General features: G+C 34.6%; 3 protein-coding genes across 10 annotated transcripts in view; 2 read left to right on the top strand and 1 right to left on the bottom strand.

Moving 5' to 3' along the window:
- Positions 1–82: 82 nt before the first annotated feature.
- On the top strand, positions 83–14,125 carry LOC106175188 (phospholipase DDHD1). The gene is made up of 15 exons (XM_013557059.2): positions 83–570; positions 1,148–1,309; positions 3,456–3,584; positions 4,007–4,145; positions 5,030–5,148; positions 5,391–5,497; positions 6,157–6,268; positions 6,558–6,634; positions 7,008–7,075; positions 8,988–9,063; positions 9,371–9,520; positions 9,774–9,909; positions 10,258–10,422; positions 11,009–11,266; positions 11,623–14,125. Exons 1-15 carry the CDS (start codon positions 129–131, stop codon positions 11,799–11,801), a joined length of 2,319 nt encoding a protein of 772 aa, XP_013412513.2. The 5' UTR covers positions 83–128; the 3' UTR covers positions 11,802–14,125.
- Positions 14,126–14,289: 164 nt separating this feature from the next.
- On the top strand, positions 14,290–18,795 carry LOC106175186 (uncharacterized). Its single transcript, XM_013557057.2, has 8 exons — positions 14,290–15,050; positions 15,326–15,550; positions 15,745–15,828; positions 16,087–16,170; positions 16,731–16,806; positions 17,112–17,251; positions 17,358–17,450; positions 17,690–18,795. The coding sequence occupies exons 1-8, from the start codon at positions 14,997–14,999 to the stop codon at positions 17,936–17,938; spliced, it is 1,005 nt and encodes a 334-aa protein (XP_013412511.2). The 5' UTR covers positions 14,290–14,996; the 3' UTR covers positions 17,939–18,795.
- The window catches only part of LOC106175185 (uncharacterized), a 25,384-nt gene continuing 23,180 nt past the window's right edge, over positions 18,367–20,570 (bottom strand). For all 8 annotated transcript variants that reach the window (XM_087005821.1, XM_087005820.1, XM_087005822.1 and 5 more), the window contains one exon: positions 18,367–20,395. In XM_087005821.1, the coding sequence (XP_086861947.1) occupies positions 20,213–20,395 (183 nt within the window). In that variant the 3' untranslated portion in view covers positions 18,367–20,212. The remainder of the gene's footprint in view (positions 20,396–20,570) is intronic.

The raw sequence follows: 20,570 nt of genomic DNA, 5'->3' as shown, positions 1-20,570 counted from the left end.
AAACAGGGAAGAAATCTTTGTGGTTGTCGAAACCACATACGTATGACAACGGGTCAACATGCTACTTTGCCGTGAAGGCAAGGTCAAGGTCAGTGGTCATATGGTACAAACACAGGAAGAGCAAAAAGATGGAATACTCGTCTGTCGGCGACGAAAGGTCCGACCCACTATATCAGTCAGAAGGGCCGCCGCCATACGAGGAAGAGCTTCCCAGCCACACATCTCCCGAAAAGCTGGAGACACGTTCGACTTCAGGAACTCGGATTTCAAATGCTTCCAAAACAATTCGCATCAAGAAATATCTGTGTCCACAGAGAACAATCGTCACTGATCTGGATCCCGGGGAGGTCAGGTGGTTTTATAGGGAAAAGGGTGATAAGAAATGGACGCCTTTCACTGGCTACGACTCTCTGCGGATTGAATATAAATACCGTGCCTTGCTTGACAATCTTCATAAACCAAAGAGGAAAGTGACTGAAGACGGGATCAATGTAGATCTGATATCTGTACGAGGAGCTTTGTATGAGGTGGATGTGGCGAGCAAGGAATGCTATCCTATTTACTGGACAGGTACAGGTCAAATGGCATGTGGATGAAATATTTATCAGAAATTAAACACGTTTTTATAATGACATTTCTTTTTTTAGTGTTTATGGTGTACCGGTAGATGCTTAAAAGTGTATTGTTGTTATCATTATTTGTGTGTGTGTGTGTGTGTGTGGGGGGGGGGGGGGGGGGGGGGGGAGGGGGGGTTAGGAAGTCTATAAATAATGTATTATATAATTTTTTCTTATTCTTTTGACCTCCACAAAAAAAAAAAAACTAGATCTTCCAGTGGAATCAACCTGACATACAGTTCTCAGTTGTTTTTTTAAACAGTAATTCTAGGATATATTAATGCAGATATGGTGCACATTTCTGTGGCCTTTTAATTTGCCATATCATGAAATATTGACATAATACCAACTCCTTATTTCCCATGGGGACTTATGTTATTTCTCAACACCTGGGTCGGTTCCTGCAGCCAGTTGGGCCAAATCATTATGTATGAATGACATCACATGCAAATCAGTAATAAAGAGTTGGTGTGGGGGGGAGGGGGGGGGGGGGTGGACACAATTACTAAAAGAAACTATCTTGTTATCAGGTGAACCTGCAGAGATCCTGAGGGGTACCTGGTTCCATGAGAGTTCCTGGCAGCCATTAGAGGAAGGGTATGCTGACCAGATAGAGACAGAGCACCTGGCTAAATTCAAGTCACAGAGTTTGGCTCAGAGTTCATTCTATAATCCAAAAGGAGAAAAAATGGGTAAGATTCCAGTCTGCTATCATCAATTTTTTAAGTCTAATGTATTAACCAACAACAATAATTTTTATTAGTATTTCCAACATAATACTGTTTCTTATTTATTTTCAGTATGAATCGTGGTTGTAAAAGGTCATTTATGAGAGTATAGGCAAATTATTGGCAGGAAAAAGTCCAGAACATAGAATCATTTGTGATATAATAGAAATCAATCGCGGTAGCTTAAAAAGAGGTTGTCAACACTGCATGATATCATATGAGACTAGAAAATGTGCATAAATGCATGTTAGGTAGGGGTTAACTTTTCAGGGAAACTCCTTGGGCTGGAAATGTTGTTTTAAAAATATATACAAAAGCTATACATGCAAAACATGGCAATTTTGTACTGTTGTGCATTTACAATCAGAAAACAACTGAACAACTATAAAAGAAAACAACTAAAAAATATCCCTGGATATATCTTGTTCAGTTCTGCACGGAGCTTGTTAGTGTGCCTCTATTTCTGACCACATACTCCTGATCCTATGAAATCTTGCTTAATTTTACGCTAAGTCAGGAGAATTTTGGCTATCTTGAGTGATTTCTATTGGAGTGCAACATTCAGTCTTCCCCTCAACTATATAACAAACATCTGCTACCCTGCTGTTAATAGTATGCAATTGTATATCTCTATGAAAGACCTGTCTTCTTCGTTAGATGAAACATATTGATCATTCTCCCTGCTTTTGCTGGCATGTTACCTGTAAACAGAAATAAATGATATTTGTATTACCAAGATTGTCTCAAGTGGTCAGTGTAATGAAATATCAATAAAAATTGTATAAAGTAATTGTTCTGCTAATACCCAAGCATTACAATCAATAAATTTGTATTATATTATAAGCTATCGCCTACAGTTTACAATTGGCCATACCTATGAGCCACACTTTGTAAGTGAAAATTGTAAACCTGCTATACACTGACTTTTTCCATGTGTGCAAATCTTTGATTCAATTAAATAGGTTATTTCTCCTTTGGATTATTTCAACTAAATGGGTTATTTCTCCTACACTATTGAAGAAAACAGAAGCTGAAAGCCATAGGACAGATTATATAACGTTCTAGTAATGCTAGCTCTTAGTGACTAATATTGATAATGATGATAAATTAATAAAAGAATGAACAAACAAATAAACAAACAAACAAACAAACAAATAAAATTGACATTTTTCTGGCTTCTTCCACAATTCTCATTTCTTACTGGTTCTCACTTTTGATTTTCAGAAACTGTGAATATACATTTTAATAATTTTTTTTTTTCAACAATTGGATTAAGCAGAGTGAAGTGTTCAGTTTACATGGATTCTTTCTGTTTTCAGTTTGTACAGAATCATTTATTATGTCTTTAGAAAAAAATAACTTGCCTTTGGGACTTAACCTTTGGTTATCTAAAGATAAACTAGAGAACTCCATAGTCTATCTGTTCAATAATGTGCAGACATTTAGGGCACATCTGCTGTGCTGCCAGAATTGACATGTAAGTCCGTAAGCCATCAGACCTAAATATTATCTAGCAGTATTTTGTAATAAAAGGTTCATTCAGAGAATAATTCATAACCTTATAAAAATGTTTTAATTTGTACATTAGCAAGACCAAGAAGTATTATGTAAATGTCAAAGCAACAGATAATGGAGGCATGTAAATAACAAGTGTTAATTCTCCAGGGCACATGCAAACATACCAATGTTCCTTTCCATTTGGGGTCTTTAGTTTATTACTTATTGGCTATAAACCTGATTACCAACTGTACATGCTCCATTCACACTAATATTGATTTTCTGTGAACTGACTTTTTGATTGCTTGTTGCAACCTTTAGTTATCATAAAACATGTAGATTGATTGACTGCTTGCTGCAGACCAAGGAAGATAATGTGAAGTAGGAACAGATGGTGTCTCAGCAGATATTTCATTTGGTTTTGAATTTTTAATAAATAAGTTTTTAGAACTTCACTTATGTTGCAATGTCTATATCATTTTGTATCAGTTTTTTTTAATTGATCATGTATATATTCCTCAATAATGACCAGACTGGATATGACCTTTATCTGTCCAAATTAATTTGTAAAATCAATATTTTTCACTTTGTTGCATTATCTTTTGTTTTGTAGTTGTACACAACATCAAGTTTAAAGAGTTCCATATGGACTGGTACAGCCCCCTGGAGGTGTACCTCTACAGTGAGGCCACATCTTCACGATTCTACAGATCTGTCAGAGAGAAACTGGGCATGCAAAAAAGTAAGTAAGCAAGGCTGCCTGTGGGTGAAAACTGGGATCATAACCGTGGGGGATTTAGAGGGGGGTCGGGGGGTCCTAACCCCCCCCCCCCTCTTGGGTTCCTGGGAAAAAAATTACACTGATGTTCTCCATTTGAAAACTGTTCCAAATGGCACCATTTTCCCTCCAAAACACCATTATATTTTGGAGTTATTCAGCAGGCCCTGATCCCCACCACAAAGGGGCCGAGGGTTGGCTTCGTATCAGAGACCTGTCATTCCTAGAAAAATTGGACACCCCCCCCCTTCAAATTATTCTGGATCCCCCTGCGAAAATTTCCTGGTTCCTGGTTTGATTTGTGGTTACTCCTCTGTAATTTTTGGGAAATTGTATGAGTATAGAGGTAATTACAAAATTATCAAAAATATGTTTTTGCTTTTCAGTTGGTTCCAAACTCCATCGTGGCTATTTTGATGAAGCTGAAGGGACAGACAAACCTCCAGACATAACTCACTTAGTGTTTGTCATCCATGGAATAGGACAGAAGATGGACACAGGGAGCATTGTGAAGTGTTGTGCAGAGTGAGTAGGCTTTTTTGAGTAGGCTGTTGGTCTTTTTTGTTATGACTGATAAAAGTTCCAAGTACAGTTAGAAAATAATGTGTTTAGTAGAATAGTTTAGTTTAATAGTGTGTTTAGTACTGTATAACAAAACTGGACCCATTTTCATTGACACAAAAAGTGCTATCCTATGGATAGTACCCATTTCTAACCACTGAATAAGAAAGAAAATAAGTATCTAGCATTTGGGGAACATTATTTACCCACAGGATAGCTGCCCAAAGGATAAGAATTTTATCCAGTGGTAAAAATCCAGAATTTATGAAACTGGGCAATAGTGGTAAATGAGGTCTTTTACACCAAACCAAATTAAAACTGAACTTGTAAAAATTTGTGCTTGTTTAATTACTTTAGATTATATATATTTATTTTATGTTCATTGCCTTTTCATAAAATTTATGCAGTGTAGTGAGCCTATATGTTGCAGATGTAACACATTTTTGCACATGTCATGTGCTAAATTGCACACTTAGTAATTTATAAAGCCCTGATGAAATTGCTGCTAGATTTTATGAAAGTTGTTTGACTTGGAGTGCACACTAAATAATTTATAAAGCCCTGATGAAATTGCTGCTAGATTTTATGACAGTTGTGCTTCATTGCTTTCTATGAATCAAGCCTAACATATAAATTGATTTCAACTCTGTCTGGGTGTCACCTGGCATAAGTGCAATATTGAAGTACATAAAATGTTTAGTGCAGAAAGTAAAGAGATGCCACTGTCACCTAGATAATTTGATGCTATGGTCATACTTTACCTACTTTACACCTTACTTGTCAAATATATCATGAAGCTTTCAGCATTTTTGTCGAAGCACATTTTCAATTGATATCTTGTCTTCTAGATTGAGAGAAGTTGCTGGTAAATTGAAAACCAGATGGTTCCCTCATATTGAGGAAGACAGGCAACAGAGAGCAGAGTTTTTGCCAGTGGAATGGAGATCTTCACTGAAGTTAGATGGAGGTGAGCATTAAACTAACTGAATGTTCAGAACCAGTGCAACTCTCCATATGTTTTCCTTTTATTTTTCTCAAATTGTTTGAATCAGACTTTTTTGATTCTGACGTTTAAAGATTGATATTTTTATTTGTAGATTCACAGATACATTACATGGTTTAATAGAGAAGCTCTGTTTGTGTTGGTGGTGAGTGTTGTTGAGATTGGCTATGCCTCTCTTAATCTCTTAACTTTTCTCTTTCTTGTAGATATAGTGGAGTCGATCACTCCTCACAAAATCAAAGGATTGAGAACTATTCTTAACAGCAGTGCCATGGACATCTTATACTACACTAGCCCTCTCTACAGATCAGAGGTATGTTATTATCTATCTGCATATATAAATATATCATTATCGCTGTACTAAAAATAACTTCCTTACCATTTAAACTGCATGTTGACAGTGCTATGGGGAAGAATTACATCCTCAAGAGCAGGGTTTTATTCTGTTATGTTGAACTACATTGTTTACAGATGACCACATTGGCAACATTCACAACAGCAGACTAACTGGTCCATGGATCAAATATGGCAGACCCACTTGAATGCTTGTTGTGTAATCCCCATAGTGTCTATTAGGGGATTGGATGGCGAGCTTTCAAATGGGTCTCCATATTTGATCTTCGGTTTAATTAATCTGCTGCTGTGAATGCAGCCATTGTCACTATTATGTTGTAATCACTTTTGCTATGGTTATTTAGTTTGTGTCGGGACATACTGCTGAGAACACTTAGGAAGTGCTTCAAATCTGCTGTTTGGCGGCCACTCCCGGCTGTCAGTTTTAACACTTGAATAAGACAGGCCTCCTAGTTAATTGAGTTAAGAGTTCTAATTCAAAGTTTTTGTTTTTAATTATTTATTTAATTTTCCCATTTTCTAAATTTTTTTCAAATTTTTTTCAAAAATGTAGTGGAAGTGTGTCGATAGGCACAGTTCTGTTCTTGCCCTCCTGCAGCCTTTGTTTTTTGTCTTCAGATTACACAAGGACTGCAGACAGAGTTAAACAGGTTGTACAGTATGTTTACAGATAGACATCCATACTTTGAGAGCACTGGAGGAAAAATCTCTATAGTAGCTCATTCATTAGGTCAGTATGCTAGACACTTATCTTTGTTGACCTTACATTGCATTGTAAATCACAGACAGTTGAAATAATCACTAGATGATAAACTTTGTTTTTCACCAAACAATTGTAACTGTTTTACTAGACTGAAGTTTTCATAGTGCTGAATTAAAATTAGTAAACCAAAATAGAATTGCATCATTGTGTTTATAAATAAAAAAGTGCATTATTTGGGATGTCCGCTAAAAGGTAAGGCTGTTAGTATTATTTGCAAGATTTATTGTTGTTTATGCTTGTTTTTTATCTTCCACAGGCTGTGTGATAATGTATGATATTATAACAGGGTGGAATCCTATTCAGCTGTATGACCAGTATGTGACCAATGTAATAGTAAGTAAAGAGAACACAGCACATCAGTGTGGCATGACAAATGATTTTAAACTTACAAGATGTGATATTGTGAAATACATGTGCTTTCTTTTTATGTACAGATACAATGGACTTTCTTAAAATTGCTGTTGCAGAGAACCTGGTTTTTTGATTTAGAAACTATATTTCAGTCATGAAATTAATGTTGATAACAAAGTATCATTTCTTTCATTCATTTTGAAGCATTGAGCTTTTTTTTTTTTTTTTTTTTTTTTTTTTTTTTGTAAGATGAAGAAATGTATCAGTCCAAGCAGTGGCATTAGTACAATTTTCAAAGACTTTAAATCATACAACTCTTTGTGTTCAGAGAAACATATTCAGACCTTTTTTGTAGGAAGAGAAATCTATGGAAGCCAATGGAGCCAGTCCTCTGATCTCTCAGCTGGAGGAGGCCAGGAAGAAGTAAGAAAATATCTGACCAGTAAAACGCTGATAGCTGTTGTTTATCAAAATTAAGAAACAGGGCAGATGTCGCATTCTCATTATTTTATTACTTTATTACAAATCTAAAAGAATGCCAACTTACGTGAACAGTCAGACTTATGTAAAATGTTACAAGAATTTATAAGTTAAACCTTTGGAGAGTATGGCCCCAGGACACTAAAACTTCCTGTTTTACCTAAAAAACAAAAAATGTCAACTGATTCATTAAAATTATAAATACTATAAATCAAAGACAGTGGTAATAATGATAATAAAAATAAAATTAATTAATTAAATTAAATTTCAAAAAATTAAAGTGAGAAAAGGGGAATTTGCATGAAAAAATTCTGATTGGTTGGTTTCTAGTGATGTCAAATGTGGCAGATCTACTGACTACTTTGTGCATGTGTTGTAATGAAAATGTATGGTTCACCAAAGATAGATGCTTCATAAAAACAACATGCCACAAACTTGTGTTGCACCCAGGTGCCGTAATCAAGGATACAATAAGAAAGACATCAGCTATTTTGTTTTACCTTTGGAGACAGCTAGCAGAACATCAAATTTGGAACAATGCTTCAAGTTAAAAAATCCAAGCCAAATGTTGAAACATGCTAGAATCTGTATCAACCACTTCAAGTCAAAATGCTGCCTGCTTGACCTGGAAGCTGAATTATGTGGTGGAAAAGCAAGGAGAAAACTCAGAAATGATGCTGTTCCTAGTATATTTGACTTTTTGGTGTACAAAAATGCAACGATAAATGCCAGAGCAGTGCCAAGTTGTGCCTTGAGGGAGGGCGCCATGGAAAGAAAGAGGAGAGCAACTTCTGGTGCTCCAAAAGAAAAAAACAGTCTATAGAAGAAGTGTTGTTGGATTATCAGGTGTATTTTTGAAAACGTGAATGTAAACACGATACTGGTTTTAAAGTTTTTTTCAACATGCTACTGCAGCACTGATAATGAGTAACTGTAAGATTGGAGTAGTCCCTACAGGGTAAGTTACACAGGTGTGAAAAACAATTAAAGTTGCTAGTAATCTTTGTCTGTTGTCTGTTCAAATTGCGTGGCTTACCTGGAAGGCGGCAGTGTGAAAAACTATGCCAGCTGCCAAACCTTAGGTTACTTTCTTGTTTAAGCCGGAAGTAAACAGGTACAGGTCAGCTGACAGGTCCGGCGCGTGTGACAAACATGCTCTGCTACCTAACCTTAACTGTAAACGTAGAACTGTGATGTTGGTTTTTGATTGTTTATAAATAACATCCATTTTCAGGGTTTTTCTCATCTTTTGTGTGAAAATACTTGATGTAAGGAGTTGAAGTAACTGCACCTGAAACTGAATCAACCTGAATGGCTTCACACACTTTGATGCTGCTTAGGTCACTCTATAGTCTACTTCCTTACAGCACCACCACACTAGTGTATTTTAAACTAAACTAAACCAAAATAACACCTGTATAGAATCTATGTAAAAACTAATAAAATGTAATCACTTGTTTTTTTTTTTTTTATCAAAAATGACTTTTGTGCACACAAATGATAGCTTAAACACATTTTTTTCAACACTGTATTCCTTTAAGTTAAACAAGTTAATAATTATGTGTCTGTTTCAGTTTATTGTCTGAATAGTCATATCATTTCTTAGTTAATTTTGGGGTAATTATGTCAAAGAATGGTAATCAGATTGATAACTTCTCCCTAAGGCAAATGTTTTGGAACTGTAATAAGATGCTGTCTGTATTAAGTCATTCTTTTTAAGAAGAGGTTTTTTATTTGTCAGGTGAGGCAAATTAATGACACATTGAATAATATCTTGACATTTTATTGTTTGATCAAGAAGAAATGTTTTAAATGCACTTATATGGACTCATGTTTTGTAATATCTGTATTTCAGGGTGAATTCACTTGAGTTACAGCTGATCAGTCTCCAAAGTAAACAGAATGTACAGACACCCACTCTCAAGTTTAGGGTAAGGATTTAGAGAAAAATATAATAAAAACTATGTACTGGTATACACTGGTGATGTAAGGCTATTGTAAAATGTCCAAGACTTAGGATATTAGAAAAACTTGCTTTTTGCTTAAAAAAGATCGTGAATTTTGCACTGTTAATTGCTATTAAAGCCAGCACAAATACATTGTTACTGTGTTTGGAGAGGGGGGGGGGGCATTGAGGTTTAATTCTTGTAGAGATGACAATGCCAATATTTTGAATTCATGTGCTGGTTTGCACATAAGATATTTCATCTTGACAATTTTCATCATTTTACTTTTTAGCTGGAAAATTTTTTCTGCGTTGGATCTCCACTAGCCGTATTTCTTGCGCTGAGAGGCATGAGGCCCCAGGAAAATGGCACCCAAGACCATCTTCTGCCTAGAAGTCTGTGCAAGAGAGTTTTTAACCTGTTTCATCCTGCTGATCCAATTGTAAGTTACCAATTAAAGAACTTAAATCATCAACTTTACTGCTTATCTTGTAAATTATATTTTATGATATATTAAGGTTTTCATTATCATAGCATGGCTATATATATTAATGTAAAGTTACCCTTAACTCATAACCTCTACTAACTATCTCTCCTCTCTCTCTCTCTCTCTCTCTTTCTTTTTTTCGTAGAATGAGCTGCTCCATATAGATAACTTGGTTGTTTTCTGAGTTTAGTATACAATTCTCCCCTAGGCCTATAGGTTAGAGCCCCTAATTCTGAAGCACTATGCCACCATCCTGCCACTACGTGTACACAAGCATGATGCACCAAATAAAGTCCCATATGAAAACCTGAAGGCCAGAGCATATTCCATTATGAAAGACACAGGTACAGGCATCACTGTATTACATCTTGATTAACTTATCTTAATTGTCATTAACAGTTAACATGTTTTGTGTACATTTTTATTCCTTTATTGATAAATAAATAAAGTCCCTGGGTGAATACTACAAATTCAGATTATTATTATTTATAATCTGCATTTAGGAAGGGAAAGTACCTACAATTTATCTTATGTCATTGTACCTTTAACATTCCAAATTTTATGTACCACAACAATTATATGGAGAGAAAAATTAAAATTTATGTCCACAGCTTTTGAATTATTTCATGTAGAATATAAGAAAGAGTGCACTAAGACGTTTGTGAAAATTAATTCATTGTTATTATTATTAGGAAAAGACATGCAACAGTTTAGTCATCTCAGTAAATCTGAAAGTATCAGGGAAGAGAAGCAAGAAGAACTGAGACAATTGGAAATGAAGGAGCAGTCACAGGAAACCCCACAAGACAGCAGCCAGGATGAGTTAGATCAGCAGGACAAGAAACAATCTATTAAAGGTAGATTTTCATTGAAATGATATATATATTTGTACTAATGGAGAAGATATGTTTTTAGTCATGTAAATAGTAAAAGATATTTGGTCCTGTCCCACAAATTATATGTAAGTGCAGGTGTCTTTGCATTGTTAACAAAAAGTCTACTCTGATGTGTACCTGTTTTGATTATCACCTACAGTTGACTTGGGTTGTTTTGTAAAAAGTTTATGGATGAATAATTTTGACTCATTTTAACTCTATATCAATACTAGGGGAAATTAGGACAAAGCACATGCAAATTTTATTAATTATGTATTAAAACACATGCAAAACTGTTTTGTGTAATAATAATATTAAAACGCATGCAAAACTGTTTTATGTAATAATAATAATATCAATTTAAAATTTATGTAGTAATAATAATAATATCAATTATTATTATTATTATTATTATTATTATTATTATTATTATTATTATTATTATTATTATTAGAGAAATGGGAATTAATATAAAATTAGTCAGCTTCCATGTAACTATAAAAGTACCATAGGTGCTGTAACAGCTGAAGTACTAGTGCATTGATATTATGTGTCCATTCTATGGCAGGCAAGCTGGGGAGCTGGTTGAGTGGCCTGAATAAACAAGTGAAAGAGAAGGATGCATCAGACAGCTCTCTGAGACCACAGCTAGGACAGGATGAAGAGGAGGAAGAAGATGCAAGACAGCTACGTTTTGATGGAGAGTTGTGTAACATGACAGAGGATTTGAGAAGGGAGATGAGTAGTGAGATGAAGAGAAGTGAGAGTGAAGAAAGCAAAGGAACTCTTAGTATTGATGAGGTTCTGAGAAATATGGAACACACAGGTAATTAGCTTAAAAGTGTCCATCTGTCTATGTCTTCACAGTAGGTGGTGGTGGTAGTGGTGGTGGATGGGAAGGGGGGGGGGGTAATGGTAATTTATTTATTTATTTTAATTGTGTACAAATGCTCCAGACAGTTGAGCACTCTGTTCCACACTTAAGCTTGTTATATATATATATATATATATATATATATATATATATATATATATATATATATATATATATATATATATATATAAGTGACTGCTTAAAATAATTAGGTAAACTGGCTTACCTGTAAAAATTAAGAGCAAAATCAAGAGCAACTGAATACTTTGTGCTTATATGCCAATATAGAAAACATTTTTTTGTTTCAGAGCTGGAGTATCGTCTGGATTACATGTTGAAGGAAGGAAAAATGGAGAACCAATACATCAGTGCCATCACGTCACACACGTCCTATTGGTCCAATCAGGATGTGGCTTTATTTGTCCTGACGCATCTCTATCCTGACACCAAACCATCACCATATAAACTTAAGACAAAACACACCTGATGTTGTTATATCACAACTCTAACCAGACACCATACCAACTGAAGAAAACTTGTGGCTGGTGTTGTCATGACAATGATGATATAATGACCACTTCTGCTCCATGGCAACTTGAAGTCTACTTTTACCTTCATTTCTAAATGGACTCTGCTTTAAGATTTAATTAAACCTGGGTTGGCAAGGCATGGTCAGTGGTCAAATGGTCAGCTTCCTGGTGGTTTACACGGTCAGCAGGTTTGAAGAAAAGAAGCATAGAAAGGGCTAATTTTTTTCCTGTTGAATTGTGGTTTTGATATTCCTGTTTGCCATCTCTGCAAACTCGGTGCTTGAAAAATCTGAGGAATGAAATTTGTTATTATCCTAGTCTTTAAATAATTGCTCAATTTTTTTAAAAAAGAATTAATTAAATGGACATTTCAGTGGTTGGATGATAGTAATTTTTATGTCTTGTAAAATTGTGACCAAAAGTAAGAAGACAGGGTCACTGCATATGTTATGAAACCCTTTGTTGTCATTTAGTGGGATCCTCTGGATGCAGATGTTTTTTTCATTTTCCAACTTAAAAAAAAGAATAAGATTGGTCTTTAATAGTTTGGGCATAAATTACAAGATATTTTTTCTTAGGATAAAAATGTTCGCCTCCAGTGGCAAATTAGTTTATATACTACCATGTTTTTTATAACCTGAACAGCAAGGTCTACTGAACTCTAAGCTCTTGTATCATTGGAATGACAAATTGCCATCAGAACCATAATGAAAGTAAATTAGGTCATTATATCATTATTTCAGTGCCTGTACATTAAATATTTTGTACATATTCTGTGAGTAAGAGAAAGTGGTGTTAGGACAACCTTTACTTTTGGAATACTTACCTGTAGTATACCTCTCTCCAGCATGGCCATTTATGAAGCTTGACACTGATTTTAGTTTGCCATTCAAATTATAACATTCTATTCAGATAGTATTTTGTTATATACCCAAAGTTAAGATATCAAAGTTAAAATAGTGGCATTGTTACTGCCACAGAGCTTTTGCTGATGGTATCTCAGATATATTATAGTTGATATCAATTTAAAGCATATAATTAGTCTTTTGCTTAATCAGTGTGTAGCTCTATTTCTTATGATGCTAGTATATCAGGGCTTTTGGGTAATAAATTATTACAAGTTATAATTTGTTGTACAAATGTTCAGTCGGTGTAATTATCATGTTACTGAGCCATTTTTGCTATCAGTTATTAAAGGGATAATAACTCTTCGTATGATATCTATATTTCACAGTAAAAACCTTGTGAATAACTCATAGAAATATAATATATTCTGTTTTACCAAAAAACAGCAGTTATAGCTTTTATTCTGATATCTGAACTTGTCTTTAGACCACGTGACCTCCATTGATGTCTATACTCTGTTAAAATCTCTTAAGTGATTTTAACAAAAAACCAAACTTTTTAGAAAAAAACCAGGGACTAACTTTGAATGTAAAAATGGATACATTAACCATTGGTAAGTATGGGAAAATTGTTGTTTACTCCAGGAAAATTCATTTTTTGGCCGAAACGAAGAGTTATTATTGCTTTAACAAATGCATAAAAAAAAACATCATAGAATAAGTGTTATTCCCCTAGTTGGCATAAAACAACTTATCTATGAAAATGTGAGTATACAGGTCTTACAAAAGTGAATGTATGTTTTGTGAAACTACAGCAGGAGGGGGGGAGGGGGGGGAGTCCTTACAACTCCCCAACCAAGTATGGAGTACAGTGCTAAGGGATCTAGATTTAATTATAGAAGGGTAGTATCAAGCCTTGGAGTGTAATGGGTCCAAGATCAAGGGAATGAACATTTCTAAAAGCTAGTCCTTAGATATCTACAAGTGTTATAAGACAGGGTTAAAACTGTTATCTCAACATTCCATAATTATAATATATCATAGCAGTTTATTTATTGATTTGTGCAATTGTTGGTGCTGTTAAGATGAAAAGGGCTTTATAAGACTAAAGTAATAAACCCTTGTAAACAAACTTTTTTTTTTTTGTAATTTCAGACACATAGTTTGTGATTCCTTGGGCTTTAAGAACAATTATTAAGTGTCTATTTTCATTCATGTTCATAAAGAATTTACATCTTTGTATATATAGCTTACAGGCAAGCTTAATATGCCATGTCGTAAAAGGCTGTTACAGCTTATGAACCAATCAGCTCATCCCAGCTCATCTGCACATGCCAACTAATATTGTGATAAATGGGACATTGAGCATTTTTTTCTCTAATGTATTTTTCTCAAATTTAAAAAGAATAAAAATCCAAGAGAAGTAAAGTTTGTAATCTCAAGTTGTGGTCATTTTGTGATTGTGATTGTTGATTTGAGCCATAGAGATTTTAAAATGTGTTTATTCTCAGTCATGTTGGATTTACTGAACCACATAGACCTCATCAAGCCTTGGTTTATGCCTAGCACACCATAGAAAGCTAGTCTAATGGCACAGGACTTGTCTGATGCACAGGTGTGCAGAGTGGGGTAGCTGAGGGATTAGATTGGTTACCTGTCTTAAAGCAATTATTATCAGACAGCCTGCAGACAGGGAGCTCTGAGGCACTAGTAGAACAGACTTTACAAGAAACATCACTTTGAACTGAGCGGCCCAAATTTTTTAACGTGTCATGACTGTCCCTTGAAGGAAAGAAGTAATTATTAAAAATTTCACAGTTTAATCTCTATTTTTAATGATACCCTGACTGTTAAGAATTGTGAACATCCTAGAGTTAAGATTTGGAAATATGTAAACATTGAAAGAAAAATAACTTCTTAGACTTAACCATAAGTCTAAATCAAACCGTGGGTAGACATCCCTATGTACATTGACCTAATATGTAAATGAATGCTCACATCATACTGTCTATTCATTACCTGTCCCCATAATAAATAGTTATGTAGATTTAAATGTTATAAATCTTTCTTGTGGCATATTTTGCATAATGCCCCACCCCATTGAGAAAATTCCTTACGCGCTTTCCCACCCAATCTTAAATTGGCAAAGGGTGCATAATTCCGTGTAATATTTTTGAAGATATGGTGCACATAGGATTATAATGTAGACATCAGCAAGCAACAGTGTGCAATTTTAAAATGACAGGAATCAAGTCACTAGAAACTTCACTTTTGATGCTGGTGTAGGTTAAGAAGATATTTCTGAGCATGAAGAGTAATGGTGTGTGGGTTTTTCTTATTTTTGTCACATTTTGGATATTGGTAAGTTATTTTCAGTAATGCATAAACTTTATAAAAAATTATGACCATGTGTCATAACTGCCTTGGGATCTCTTTCATTTTTTCTAAATTTTGAATTGAGCTGGTAAATTGGCAGATATTAAAAATATTTCTTGTTGATCGAATAATGGAAGGTAAATATTATTTGCTTTCATGCAATTTTTATTAAAAGTATTTCTTGAAATTTTTCTAAAGTATTTCTAAAAATGTTTCATGCCATATTTATTTGTTTGTTTATTTGTCTATTTCTTCTTCAGCTCTTTGGTTTTCTTCTTGCTGGATTAGGAATATGGATGGTTGTTGACAGTTACAGTTCTACACCAGACAAACTTGTTGGCACAATTACAGACAATTTGGTGTCTTGCCAAGTTGTGGGTTATTGCATGCTAGCAGTAGGGGCCCTGACAGTGGCCATTGTGGCTATTTTCCTGCTGGGAAACATTTGTGTTAGTGCTGGACAGAAGTCAAATCATTTGAAAATAGTACGTTTTTTTAATGTGTGTGTGTGTGTGTTTGTGTGTGTGTGTATTTAGGCATAGTGCACTTTCTCATTAACTATTTGACTGACTAACAGGAAAGATGCCAGTAACTTGTAATATTCTGAAATACAGGTCAAGTTTTATAAAATGAACCCAATGTTCAGGTCATAAAGCCACTATTTCTTCTTATTTTGCAGTATTTTGGCTGTTTGGTTGTTCTTTGTTTACTTCTAATATGTGGAAGTATTCTTTTGGCCTTCTCAAGAGTGGACATGGAACAAGTAAGGATATATAACTTCTGATAAATTTGCAAAATGAATATAATATTCTTGCTTTTTGTTGTACAAGTATTTAATTCAAGAGATTTGATTAAATGGGGGGGGGGGGGGGGTTCAGCTTTCAGCTTTAAAAAGCTTTTTTTCTTCTGATTTTGCATATTGTATTATGCTCATTTTGTCCTGTCAGCCTGGAGAAAATTGATTTTGTACACATTGAAAATACAAACTGAATATCATGCTGTTTGTTTCATGAACAACTAGTCTCTAGAAAGCATACTGATAAACAGATATGGTCATGTAGATTATCCAGAGGTGACAGACTTGTGGGACAAATACCAACAAAAGGTAAAATAAGCACTGGTATGTTATAGAATAATAAAGGGTAGAAACACACAAACAGTGATTTAAAGAAATAATTTCCCAACACATGAGAAATGGACAGTACACTAGTTATAATTAATGGCACATGGAGTATATACTAGTTGAATGGAAGTATTTATTCCCTGGTTGGTGCATACGCCTTTGCACCCCATGCTAGAAACTTGTGTAGAACCCCAAGATAATTTGTGGAGTTCAAAAGCCTCATGCATACAAGTCATGGCAGCCAATTCTATTTATTGTACTCCAAACCTATTTTGGTTGTATATTTTATTATAAGCTATTTTCTCAGTTTTTGAAGCTACATTTTGTAAAAATTCTCTTGCTATGCGCTTTGGTTCATTACTTGGCTGGTGGTACCTTATGTGGAAGCATCACACCTCTCTCTGAATTTCTGTTTAATTGGTTTCTCTTTAATGTTGTGTTGCATTAGTTTTAAGGAGCATTTTGTGAACATTACAACTGCTCTAATTCCTTGAAACCTGTTTTGAAATGTGTTCCTTTGGAAACTTATTCTTCTCATTCAGCTGGAGTGCTGTGGATTGCAGAGATCTGGCTGGGGAATGTATAAATCTTCCCACTGGTATCTCAGTCAGACAAACAGTGAGTTTGATCAACGTTTTTTCTAACTGGATATAACTATACTAAGTAGTCACACGTACATACTACATACACAATGCAGTGTGTGACCATCTTTCATTGCCAAAGTTCCAAATATTTTAATATTATTATAATAATACTTAAAAGTGCACTAAATGATTATTTCTATATATGCTTAACTGAGCTATCCATATGCTCAAGAATGTATTGCCTTAGTAATGGTAATACATTCTTGCTCTGCTTCATATAAGAACAGACTGGGTTATATGTTAAGATATAACCCACATGAATTTAATTTTTTTTTTCAGAAAATATTTTGGTGCCCAGGTCTTGTTGCAACACCACAAGTGAAGCTGCAGTAGAACAGTGTCAGAATCCAGCAGACAACTACATGCACCCGAAGACTGCACCCAAACGTGGAAGACATAATAATGCTCTGTTTTATAATGTAAGCTTGTGGCACCTTATTATTTATATTTCCACAGGAGCATGTAATAATAATTATAATAATAATGATGATGATGATATTTTTTTCTTTTCACACTTTGTTATAGAGTTGCATGGAAGGCGTGCTAGCCCAGCAAATGCTGAGTAGAGGATTTGTAACACTGATCTTAGTAGTGATTCTTGTCACTGCTTCCTCAATGGTGGGTATTTAAAAATATATAAGAATGCTATGTTGTGCTGAATGAAATTAATCATATTTTACCATTTAAAATACTTTGAGTAATTGTGAATAAAACTCTTATTTTTCATTTTTATATCACTTTGGTAACAGTTGTGCATATTATCTGAGATGACATTAAAATAAAATATGTTAGCCGAGTTTCAATCATGATGAAAACATCACAAACATAAGATTAGTCCATTTCCTTATATATTATAGATTGTTAGCATGGGTGTGTCTATGGCCATAGTCCATAAACTAGAGGAAGAAAAGAAGACCAGGAGAAAGCTTGAACAGAAACCAGACCCATCCTATAATTTTCCAACACCACCTGATTATATTGATGAGTTTAGTTTGCCTCGTGGGTATATTTTCATGGACGAAGTTTCGAATTTCAGTGATCAAAAATCAAATGATGCAACAAGCATGTCCTCTGGGATAGATACCCTAGAGCAAAAAAGATTTTGAGAGGTTATTAGGACTCCCTACAAACTTCCACCATCACCCCACTTTGGATGGATGTCTTGTCCTCACCACCTGGTCAACCATGGTCCCTCAGAACACAATAGGCTGCTGTGTCAAAATAACAAGTTCTTTGTAAGATGGAAATACTCCCAATTGGTGTTTTAAACTATCAAATGGAATTACATTGAGTTGGCTTCATATATGTAAGTACGGTATGTGACTCTATGGTACCCATCTTGGATTTATTCGTTTTCCTATTTTTTAATTATTTCTATATAATATACAGGAGTGTGTGAGCATGTCCGTAATGCACATTGCAACTTCAAAACAGAGAGAAATGAACTTGGAATGAATTCGGTTCAATACTGTGGGATGTGCAACATACTCTTTCCTTCAAACACAGAAGTGCTTCTATGCAACAACAATGCGGAGACATTTTAAACGTTTAGAAGTTTTATTTATCTCTGTACAAAGAAACCTATGCCAGAATGTAAATATTTGTTTTGAAAATGTATATATTTAAAAATCTGAAAAAATATCTATGTACTATGTACTGAGCCCCTGGCCCTTTTCAGCAAAAAATAAACTCTATTTCTAATAATATATCATTTTCCCCCGTCTACCCATTAGATAAGCAGGATAACTAGTTCTTTTTATCTGAACATTGAGCAATGCCATAATGATCCAAAGAGATTTAGTTTAATCCCAGCATATCTTTAATTTTTTTTACTTTTTAAATATATTCTTTTAATTAGTTATTTTTCCAATAAAGTTTGCAGTGTCTGAGTGACTTAATAGCTTAATATGTTCTATCACTTTATATCACAAATAGGGTCATTTTGCAAGAATAAATATAAAACAGGTCCCCACTGGTGTCACTGTCAAATATATCTCCTATGTAGTCCTTGTCTAATTCAATCATTCTGTCTCAAAAATCTGTCTAGTAAGAAGTCCTATACAAGAAGTTTTATCCCACTGAAAGGCAGAAAGAGTCAAATATGTGCAAGTAACTGCATTACCTAAACAACGATAATCTCGAACAGCTAAAAGTTGGTGTTCCAAAAATTAGTATAATCTATAAAATGTCTCTAGATTGGAATGCTGGTCAACAGAAATGTATGATTTTATAAACAGTTTCTCAAATGCATGTCACATTTTCAAGGCACAACAGCTGACACCCACTTAAAAAGGCCTGGAAGCTTGATTTCACAACTAATACTGAAAATTTTAAAAAGGCAGTTTAAGGTAGTGAGATGCAAAAGCTTATTCTCAAAGCTATTTCACTTTTTGTCAAACTTTTTACATGCATGGGAATGTGTGTTGTTGGATGCTGATATGACAGACAATAAAAAGTTTTAGCAATAAAACGGAAAAACAGACCTGTTGGTATTATGGCTACAAACTTGTAAGTTATTCTAATAATGTTGAAGAACAAATTTATCCCAGTGTTATCCCCACATAAAGCTGACATGTATTTAGTGCACCATCTTGTGACTTCTGACATATACAGTACTAACCACATTTAAAAACTATCCACATGAATGAAAATCTTGTAAATTAACTACAGATGAAAAACAGCTGCAATAGAAACATTTGTCTAAACTGTAAGTCCTTATGTAAATATATATTCCAAAAATATTTTAAGCAAAATAATTGTGATAATAACTGCACTCATGGTGCATAACCCTCAACCAATGAAAATATTGTAAGAAAAAAATTCCTACGACTGCTGGACACCAAACAGTGGTGCTGAAAGCACGGAGTTGACAAATTCACAGAAACAAGCACAAGGCACCCCGAGATTCTGAGTCCTGGTGGGAACTTACAGAACCTTTACCCAGCACATACTACAGGTGTGTTCTCACTAGACTCTGAAATTCAGGGTGCTCAAGGTGTTTCACTCTTAAAAAAATTTTAAAAAAGGGTACACAGTGTGATTGTAGCACTGTCTGGAAGAACAGAGGTACTCTGGCTAAGCAATGACTCAGCAGTTTTCTCACCCTCTGCACCTAACCCCATGAACTAGAAGATGAAGTTTTAAAAATTCTTCCAATCTGCTACATTACTGTATGGAATTGATTTTTTTCTATGTCTATAACTGACATATGGAAGCCATTTTGTATTTTTACAATGAGTTACATGTAACCTTAAGGTTATAATATCTTGGTTACCTTGAATGATTCATTGAAAGAGTCAATTAATAATATCACTATCTTATACATTGCAATCTACATTATGCAGACAAATTATTTTTGAATGCCGTTCTTCTGTAGTAAACTAAAGTCCTTGCTTGAACTTCTCTCTCAAGCTTTTAACAGATGGCAGTCTAAGTTCCTCCACCTCTTCCCTGCTGTCTGGTTCCTCCTCAGAACTGAGCTGAGCTTCATGGGCCTCTTCACTGTTTTTTCTCTCATAAGATCTTTCGTGGAGCCTCCCTACTTTTGTTTCTATGGATGTCACCTAAATGGAAATGTTTTTTATAAAATTGAAATTTCTGAATTCTGCATGTTCTTATTTTCTCCACCTGGCCACCATTTATTATTAACAGTTTTATTCAATTAAAAGAAATCAAAAGGGAAGATACTTCTGGTAGGCATGAGACAACTAATATTCAAAATGTCACCAATATTTAATT

Source organism: Lingula anatina, chromosome 2 (assembly GCF_051362555.1).
Source record: "Lingula anatina isolate TDL-2025a chromosome 2, LinAna3.0, whole genome shotgun sequence".
Lineage (NCBI taxonomy): Eukaryota > Metazoa > Brachiopoda > Lingulata > Lingulida > Lingulidae > Lingula > Lingula anatina.
The sequence above is the reverse complement of the archived record's forward strand: the minus strand, read 5'-3'. Positions and strand labels throughout refer to the sequence as shown.

Excerpts from the sequence above, each read along its gene's own strand:
- LOC106175188 (XM_013557059.2), top strand. The coding sequence starts at position 129 with ATGGAATACTCGTCTGTCGGCGACGAAAGGTCCGACCCACTATATCAG. Across the intron at positions 1,310-3,455 it reads TCCAAAAGGAGAAAAAATGG|TTGTACACAACATCAAGTTT; the intron begins GTAAGATTCCAG and ends TTTGTTTTGTAG. Across the intron at positions 10,423-11,008 it reads CAAGAAACAATCTATTAAAG|GCAAGCTGGGGAGCTGGTTG; the intron begins GTAGATTTTCAT and ends ATTCTATGGCAG.
- LOC106175186 (XM_013557057.2), top strand. The coding sequence starts at position 14,997 with ATGAAGAGTAATGGTGTGTGGGTTTTTCTTATTTTTGTCACATTTTGG. Across the intron at positions 15,829-16,086 it reads CAAGAGTGGACATGGAACAA|TCTCTAGAAAGCATACTGAT; the intron begins GTAAGGATATAT and ends ATGAACAACTAG. Across the intron at positions 17,252-17,357 it reads ATAATGCTCTGTTTTATAAT|AGTTGCATGGAAGGCGTGCT; the intron begins GTAAGCTTGTGG and ends ACTTTGTTATAG.